Source organism: Cryptomeria japonica, chromosome 3 (assembly GCF_030272615.1).
Source record: "Cryptomeria japonica chromosome 3, Sugi_1.0, whole genome shotgun sequence".
NCBI lineage: Eukaryota > Viridiplantae > Streptophyta > Pinopsida > Cupressales > Cupressaceae > Cryptomeria > Cryptomeria japonica.
In genome coordinates this window covers 924,811,659-924,820,507 of record NC_081407.1, presented here as the reverse complement: position 1 = coordinate 924,820,507, position 8,849 = coordinate 924,811,659, and the positions used below count along the sequence as shown (strand labels likewise).

Here is an 8,849-nt window from a genome sequence, read left to right as displayed (position 1 = left end):
TGTAGGTTGGCAATCAATAAGGCATCTTTAGAATGTTTAATATAAAATATAAAATTATTGATATTTAATGATATCAAGATATTGTTATATTCGTCCTCATTTTGTTATTCCTTGAAAAGATATCCCACTGACTAATATTATGTTTCATGAAAATTATATATATGACATATTTAATGGGATGTTTCATTTAAAATAAGCCTATCACTGGTGGAAAAAGCAAGGTTGCCTTTACATTATAATACTCACCATTATTCGTTGTCATATTGACGGGAAAATTTCTTCGACGTTTGATAGGAGGAAAAACTGATGGGAGCTTCCCACATATATAGCTTATATGCTGATTACAAGCACACCTAATATCTAAGATCAAGGAAAGTAAGATTTAATAGTTGGTATTTTCCAATTCAAATCCTTACATTAGAGTTCAAACTATGACTAGCAAAATTGAACTCATTGTGCTTGGGATTGAACCATAAGTTCAAACAAAAAAGAATGTTAGATTTTAAACATAACCAATATTCAATCTTTCAATGACTTATCAATTATTCAATGGCCTTGACCAATTTGCCCAACTAATATCAAGACATGGCAACCCATTTGTGTACATCATGAATATTACTTTATCATCGATTCTAAAGTTAAACTTATTTCCTCACATTGAATTTCCCAATATTTATTACAATTATCAAGGACTTTAATTTATTTGTATGATTATACTTGTTAATTTTCATTTTATTTTCAAATAGGAGAGTCGACCACTTAGATTATTATTATTGTATTAATGCTACCAAGCTATTCAGCCACTATAATCCTTGAATAGGGAGCCAACTCCACTCCAAATAATGTTAGGTAATAAACACAACCAATAGTGATCCTTGAAAGAGTGTGTAATAGCTTATTGCATGAATAGGATTGAGCGATCTGCCAAAACTTCAAGATGTAACAAAAAATACAGTAGTAGAAGAGTGTTCCATCTCAAAAAGAAGTGTCCATTTTATTTTTATTTATTTATTTTGATATAATGATATAATCCGACAACCCAACCCAACCATGCCTACTCTTACTTTTTCGTGATATATATATATATATATATATATATATATATATATATATATATATATATAACTAGTATGCCTATATTCTAAAAGATATATACGTAAAATAATGCCGAGAGATATCACATAATTGTCTTGCATGTTTATTAGTTGTTAAGAAGGACATGGAGCTAAATAATGTTGTACTCTTTCACTCTCATTAAAGATGTAACAATTTCATATACTTAGAAACAAGTGACAATGATTCTCTTTTATTTAGAGTAATTATAAAATAATATTTATAGAGAAACTGAAACATGCATTCATTTACCTATCATCTACACGTCAAATTTTTTTTAAATCAAATTTTTATTTATAGATATTTGTATGTCATTGTAGATGCCTCTCTACATAATTATGTTTTTTAAATCACACAAAAAGTAGCCTCATGAAATAATTAGCCCTAGACTAATAAATTAAATAAAAAAAGGACTTACATAACTAAGATTAAAAAAACCGGAAAACCACACAAACGAAACTAAAGAAAGGAAGGAACGTAGTTGAGCAAGTAACAGTTCAAGAATCTATGAAGGATGGAAAGGCAGAAGTGGGCTCTACTCGTAAGTCAAATGTCCACCCTAAGAATTGACCTTAACAAACAACGCGATCTCTTGAACGAGCAACTCGGTGTTCTCAGACTCCGGTGTCAGCGCATAAAAACCGTGGTCTTCTTCCTCCAACACGAGCACCTTAACATCCTTGCCGTACTTCTTCAAAAGCTCGCAATAATCTCTCTCTCGATCCCTCCTAATATCACGCCCCCCAATGACAACAAACAGAGGAGGCAACGTTGCCCTCTCCAGCAACTCGCGCAACGCATCCGTGGCCAACGGATTGCAGAAGGGATGGTCTCTGGTGGCCCCCACCGGCAACGACTTGTCGCTATACTTGGTCGCCTGGGGCGACTCCGCCTCAGAAGCAGTGCGCTCCTCTCCCGCAAAGGAGGGCTGCACCATAACCAGACCACGCCAGGAGGAGGGCTCCCGAAGGCCAACGTGGTGGACAACGTTGCCCCCCGCACTGTCGCCCACCAGAAAAATCCTCGACAAATCGGAATGGCGGCGCAGCCAGGGATCCTCTGCGCCGCCAGAGCGCAGCCAAGAGAGTGCGGCGGCGGAGTCATCGTAGGCGGTGGGGAGGCGGTGCTCGGGAGCCAGCCTGTAATTGACTGAAACCACGATCGCTCCCGCAGCCGTTGCTATGCGTATACACAGCGCGTGAAACGGTTTCCACGATGCGCTTCCTCTGCAGAAGCCCCCGCCGTGGAAATACAGGCAAACGGGCAGGCTTTGGTGCTTGGCGGCGGCATCGAGAGGACAGTAGATGCGCACCCACAGGCCCAGATCGCTGTCCAACGTTACGTCTTTGGAGGCGACTCCTTTGTCCTCCGCTAACGAGGCTTCGGGAGATTGGGGGGCTGAGATGTCTGGGGGATCGTAGCGAGAAAAGGAACCATCGCTGAAAAATTTGAGGCCAATTACTTCCAGGTCTTCTACAAATACGGCATTGGAATTTGAGGCATCCATGGCGTGAATTTGCTTGATTAGGTAGTCGGTAGTGCCTATGACGAAAAATCAGAGGCGTTGAATTTATAATACTACCTATTGAAGTAGTAGTAGCAGGGATGATTTTTTTTTTATTTTTTTATTTATTTTTTATTTTGTGGTTAAAATAGGTGGAGATTTCTTATTGAAGTATTATAAATAATAATTTATAATGTTTTAATGAGCTATCTCCACCTAATTTTAAAAAAATTGGAAAGATAAATATAGCCCATTAAAATATTATAAATAATAGAAATAACTCATTAAAACATTATTTTAAAAAATTGGAAAGGTGTCTCCCACTATTACTCCAATAGATAGTATAAATTCTATAATTGCTTTAATGGGCTATTTTCATCTTTAAAAAAATAAAATTGTAAAGGTGTATGCTACTACTACTTCAATACTAAGTGATTTTTTATGGTAGTCAATGGGCTATCTTCATCTTTAAAAAAAAAAGAATTGGAAAAGTGTATGCTACTACTACTTCAAACTGATTTAATATTTTTATTTTTTATTTTTTATTTATATTACTATTTTTATATAATTTGCATAGTCTTTTATACAATTTTTTAAATAAAAGAATGTCACGAGAAAAATAATAAATTATTAAATAACAATAGTGATTAATACAGTGCTTTTGTAATGAAAATAATTGTTTTCATTAATAATTAAGCAATAATAATTTAAGCTTTAGATTGAGATTGATGATAGATAGTGTAATAAATAGTATATTTAGTGTAAGAATTAGATAAAATAATAAAAATATATTTAACAAAGTTCGATTTGATGAATAAAAGCTTATCACTAAATGATTTGTTCTCACATGGAAAAAGTTGGTACTAATAGATGATGATTTTCAAATAGTTTCTTTTTATGTAAACTTTTAATGTTCATTATCTAGCTCAAGGTCATTCCTCTGTATCTAATCTTTATGCATGTAAAAGTGAGGCTAATACATAGATTTGGATTCTAGTTATAGAAATAATCTAATGGAAATACTTTGTATATTGAAACTAAAAGATCAACTTCAAATTACCATTCAAACAAAAATGATTGACATCATTCATTGCAACATCAAACACACAATTCCACGATTCTCAAATGCCTAGGGCCTTCAACAGCCTAGACAATCTCTTGTGTAGTAGTATAAGTAGTGTAGATATTTAGAACAACCTTATCATTTTCTCAAGAAAAGCCCACAACTTCTCTTGTGTGCTAGGAAAAAATGCTACAACTCCCAAAATTTGCACATGAATTCCATACTTCTCAACAATTCTCTCCTTCTCAATGAGCATCTCCAGCAAGTTTCTTATCAATGATTTAAAATCCTAATTTTTTCATATAAATTTTCTACCATGTTAGTCAAAAAATAATAATAAATGTACTATAAAATAAATAAAATACTTTTGTATCTTTCCAAAATGCCGCATAGAGAGGTTAAAAAAAGAAACAAAGAAAAGATAGCAAGAAAAGAAGGATAGATACACTTAAGCATGCAACAAACCCATGCCTAGCACTGGAATGATAATACTTTTGTGTAACTATTGTTTAATGTGAAAACCAACAAATAGGCACTAAAGCCTTCACCTCCCAATTGCCATCTCAATAAAGAAGGGAGATGATTTCACAAATTTTGTACAGATGCCTCCTATCAAGGCCACTGCCCCTTTTCCTATCTCATGCATTGGCTTGCCATAAATAATAGTGTTGTTTTGATTTTTCATTATTGGCGCCTTGCTTAAGTCGTTCCTATGATTCTAGTAAGGTTAATATTAATATATTAAAAATCACAATTAATTTACAATGATTTTGATTATTATTGGTCATTCTCAATAGTTTAAAAATCTAATAAGTTAAAACAAAATGAATTTAGGCATAATATTATGTCCTAAAAAAAACAATGAATTATTTTTAATTGATTATCTTTTATGTAAATCATCGGTGGAATAAATTTAATAAACTTATTGGTGTAAATTATGCCTCATAATTACATTTTACTTAAGCTGACTTAGGGTAATATATTTCATAGTAGTTTGGATATGAGACACTTAGGGAACTTGTGTGCACATAGGGAAGTTGCTTGTAGGAGAAATTCCACCTTTTGTAGTCTTATCTTGTTGTTACATTCCACCTTCGGTGGGTGATCCACCTCTTGTGGAATATTTTATTATTTCTCTTACCTACCCTCACCTACCCTTGTTTCTCATTGGGCCACATGCCATGATTATGTGCTCACGTATCCATATGGCCTTGCCTTTATAAATAGGCTCATCTTCATTGTATTGGTTGATCCACTTGATCATATTTTGTATTTTGATGAGAATACAGTTTGTTCTTATCAATATTTACATCTTTGGTTTGCGTTATTCATTAAGCTCTTGATCTTGGTTATTTCTAACAAATTCTTACATGGTATCAGAGTCATTGGGGCTTAACTGAGTAGTCTTTTTGGATAGATCTTGGCGCGTTGATTTTTGGATCTAAGGATCAACGTATTTTGGGAGCATCCTACATCAATTTCAACCTCACCATTGAGTCCAGGAGGCTATTTCCATGAATTTTGAGTATAAATTTTCCTATTTTTGGTGAAAGTTGTTTTTAGGGCAAAAAAGTTTACAACTTGCTTGACGGTATGATTTTCCACAAATATATTTTAAAAAAATATTTTTCTCTAGGAATTTTTTTATAATATATATTTCGCAATATTTATTCTAGAAAAGTTTCTTATTCAAAAAAATTATTTCTTTTAAGGGTTCGCAAACCCCCCTGCTATCAGTGTCTGGAGCATTTATTATTGTAGGCACCTTGTACATGTCGTACCTACTAGTGCAGGTCTCTCGACTATTGCAAAACTTCCAGTGACCACTGTGTATTTTATTGACCGTTCTTCTTGGTCGCCGTTCATAGCCGCTCACTTGTCAACAACCACTTTTTTTTGCTACCCACAATGTTTTTTTGTTTTTTTTTTCTCTCGGCCCGATGCTATTTATTTTGCATCTTTGGTGTTGCTGCACATTTTTTTAGCTTCCAAACCCATCACTTAACATTGGATAGTTCTTTCACTATGCCCTCATTTTATGCATTCACATTGATGTTGGAGTAGTCAAAGTTGATGAGCATGGGGATTCTCAAGTCTTCAAAGTCCAAAGATTTGGTGGCTAATCAAGGGAAACAAGAAAAATGTTCCAACAAGAAGCATAAGTAGTTTACTCCAAAGCTACAACAAGATAGAGTACAATCATCCTCTCCACAACAAGGCAATTCTACATCCTCACCTAAGGGGGGAATTATATAAGGAGAATCTTTTTTGTGCATATTGCAATAATTCAGGACATGATGAACACCATTGTCACAAGAAGGATGTTGATGAATTGAAACATCTTCTTGAGAAGAATAAAATCATTAAATTATCTTCTAGAATGTCTACTTCAGCTTCTTCCTCCAAAGAAAAGGAATTTGATAAAGGAAAGGATCACACTTTTGGGATAGATAAAGGAAAAGCTCTTTGTGCTACTACAAGTCATGATTTAGGGAAGTGGCTTCTAGATTTAGGAGCATCTCATCATATGGCATCTTCATAGTCTATGTTATGTTCATTTGAGCCTTGCAACATGCTACCAATTTTTATGGGCAATCATACATATATGAATGTGATTGGGAAAGGATATATTGCTATTGGGGATAAATTCTTCAATGATGTGTTGTGTGTACCTTATTTAACAAACAATCTTCTTTCCATTTATTATATCACTGATGGGGAAACAAGGAAGATTGTGGAGTTCACACCTGTTTCAATTATTATTAGAGACTTGGAGAGCAGAGTTATCATTGCAACTGGGGTGGTGGATCATGCATCTCAAATGTAATCCTTTTTCAAAATTTGGTCCTATTGATGAGTTTGATTCTTCACATGATGATCACACTTATTGTATGGATTCTGATATCGAGGAGAACTTTGGTCACTTGAACTTGGGTGTTCTCACATATGATCTAGTTCTTGAGCCTTGCATTTCATCTCCTCCTATTGATATCATATCTACTATTGCACCTGATGATGTAGATGTTGCTATAGTTTTGGATTCTTGTGATTTAGTGCAATGGGATATACCTTGTCTTCTAGATACAGTTCCTTGGGATGACAACTTGACAAACATTACAAGTTTTTTTGTGGAGTCCTAGATTGTAGATTTAGGAGACATGATTGATGATATTCATATTCTCTTTGATGGAGATGATCCTTCTTCTGTTGTTGTGAGGGAAAACTCTGACCCTCTTGTTCATTCTCTACATGATCATTCTTTCGAGGTTGTAATGCCCACCAAGAAACCCTAGAGAAATAAGTCAACTAAAAACGTTTCTAAACAACATAGAGATAAAAAAAAATTAAAACAAGATAAATAACAATATGTTTAACTAAAAATATCACATCATCTTAAGTGCACAAGAAGAAATTAAAGTTTTTGATTAAGGAAAAAGCAGGTTTTGAAGAGGCCCTAAAACCCTTTACAAGCATAACTTAAACAACAAAGCTACGAGAAACAGAAAAGAATAGAAACCACAAAAAACCAGCGGAAAACTGAAGAAAACCCAAAAAACCCCCAAAAAGCCAGCAGGCCTTCCAGCATTCAGATTTTTTCCAGGGCTTTAGCCAGGGTGTTGCTGATATCATACAGCTCTTTGATGTTGTCTTTGAAGTTAGGGGGATCCTTTGCTGAAGCAGCCACAACTTTCTTGATATTGGCCCTGGTTCTCTTCGCAGTATTGCCCACTGGATTAGCATCACCACTTCCAGTCTGGATGGTCTCTTCCTCCAGGTCAAGATCCATGACCGGTTTAGGAGTGCAGGTATGATCAATGATCTTGGTGATGTCCTCCAAGTTTTTAATAACAGCGAAGAGGATACTTGGGATAACTCCCATCAGATTTTTCATCGCTTCTTTTCCCTCTTCCAGCGATTTTACCTTATTCTCCATTTCTTGCTTCCAATTAATCTGCTCTCTATTTTCATCCTCCCTCTTTTCATCTGTTATAATCCCTTTCTTATCCAGGCTTTTCAGGGTCTTGTAGGTCCATCTATCAAAATCCATTCTAGCCTCAGAGAGCTTCTTGAGGTTATCCAAGATAAGTCCTTTACTAGCACTTTCCTTGTCCTCGCTATCCCTATCCTCAGTCAGGTCCTTCTCAAAGTCTTTGTTCATTTCCTTCTTAGAATTCACTTCGGTTTCCTCGTTATCCTTGGGTTCCACTTCTTCCATCAGATGGCTATTGTCCTTACCAAGGTGTTCGCTAAGGGTAGGGCTTTCTTGACTAAGCTCATTATTGTCGCTTTCTTCCTCGTTACCCAGCTCCTCGTCTTTCCAGCTATCTTCACCGTTGGAGTCGTCCATCTCCATTCTGCTGCTTTCCTTAACAATGTCCTCTATTTCCAACCCAGGGACGCTTTTCCTTTTTTTGCTAGAGGACGCCTTCTCCTTGCTAGTTTCTCCCTCTTCCATCTTTCTCTTTCCCGGAGAGGCGAAAATCCTCTTATTCTCCAGCAAGGCGAGGGTTTTGCAGTGCTCATAGATGAGTAGCAGAAGCCCGTAGTGGAGAATTGGTCTAGAAGGGTTAGTCCTGTGTTTGTTGAGGGACCTGGAGAGGGACTTGGAGAGGTAGTAGGGTAGGGACACCTTTTTGTCGTGTCTGAAATGGTTTAAGAGCATGAAGTGGTAGGTGTGGGCCCTAGAAAAATGGTCTTCAACCGTGATGTACTCCATAATTGCATTCAGAACCCAACCCCACAACTTCTTGATGTTTGCAGCTTCAAGAAATTACAACTTACCAAGCCTTTAAGAAACTAAACAATAACCTACCAAGCCTTTAAGAAACTAAACAATAAGTTTATTAAGATAAACACTCACAATAATATTAAAACTTAAGATGCAACTACAACACCTTCTATTGTAGCTCAATTTTCTTCTAGACCAAAGAATTGACACTTTACACAACTTTTTGAGTCCTTACATTCTATTTTGCTTTAATTGTTAAACACAGATTTTATTAAAATTCCCCCATCCATCATGTAGATATCACAAAACTTGTACCTCATTTGTCTAACCCAAAGGGATTTTGTCAATATCATCATACTCTTGGGCATGATATTGAGAAATGTATACATCTTAGATATTAATTACAAGATCTCATTGACTCTAATATCATACAGGTAGAT

General features: G+C 35.6%; 1 protein-coding gene across 1 annotated transcript; it reads right to left on the bottom strand.

Moving 5' to 3' along the window:
* Positions 1–1,475: 1,475 nt before the first annotated feature.
* LOC131040396 (probable carboxylesterase 15) lies at positions 1,476–2,681 on the bottom strand. Its single transcript, XM_057973310.2, has one exon. It carries the CDS (start codon positions 2,618–2,620, stop codon positions 1,673–1,675), a length of 948 nt encoding a protein of 315 aa, XP_057829293.2. The 5' UTR covers positions 2,621–2,681; the 3' UTR covers positions 1,476–1,672.
* Between the last annotated feature and the right edge of the window lie 6,168 nt (positions 2,682–8,849).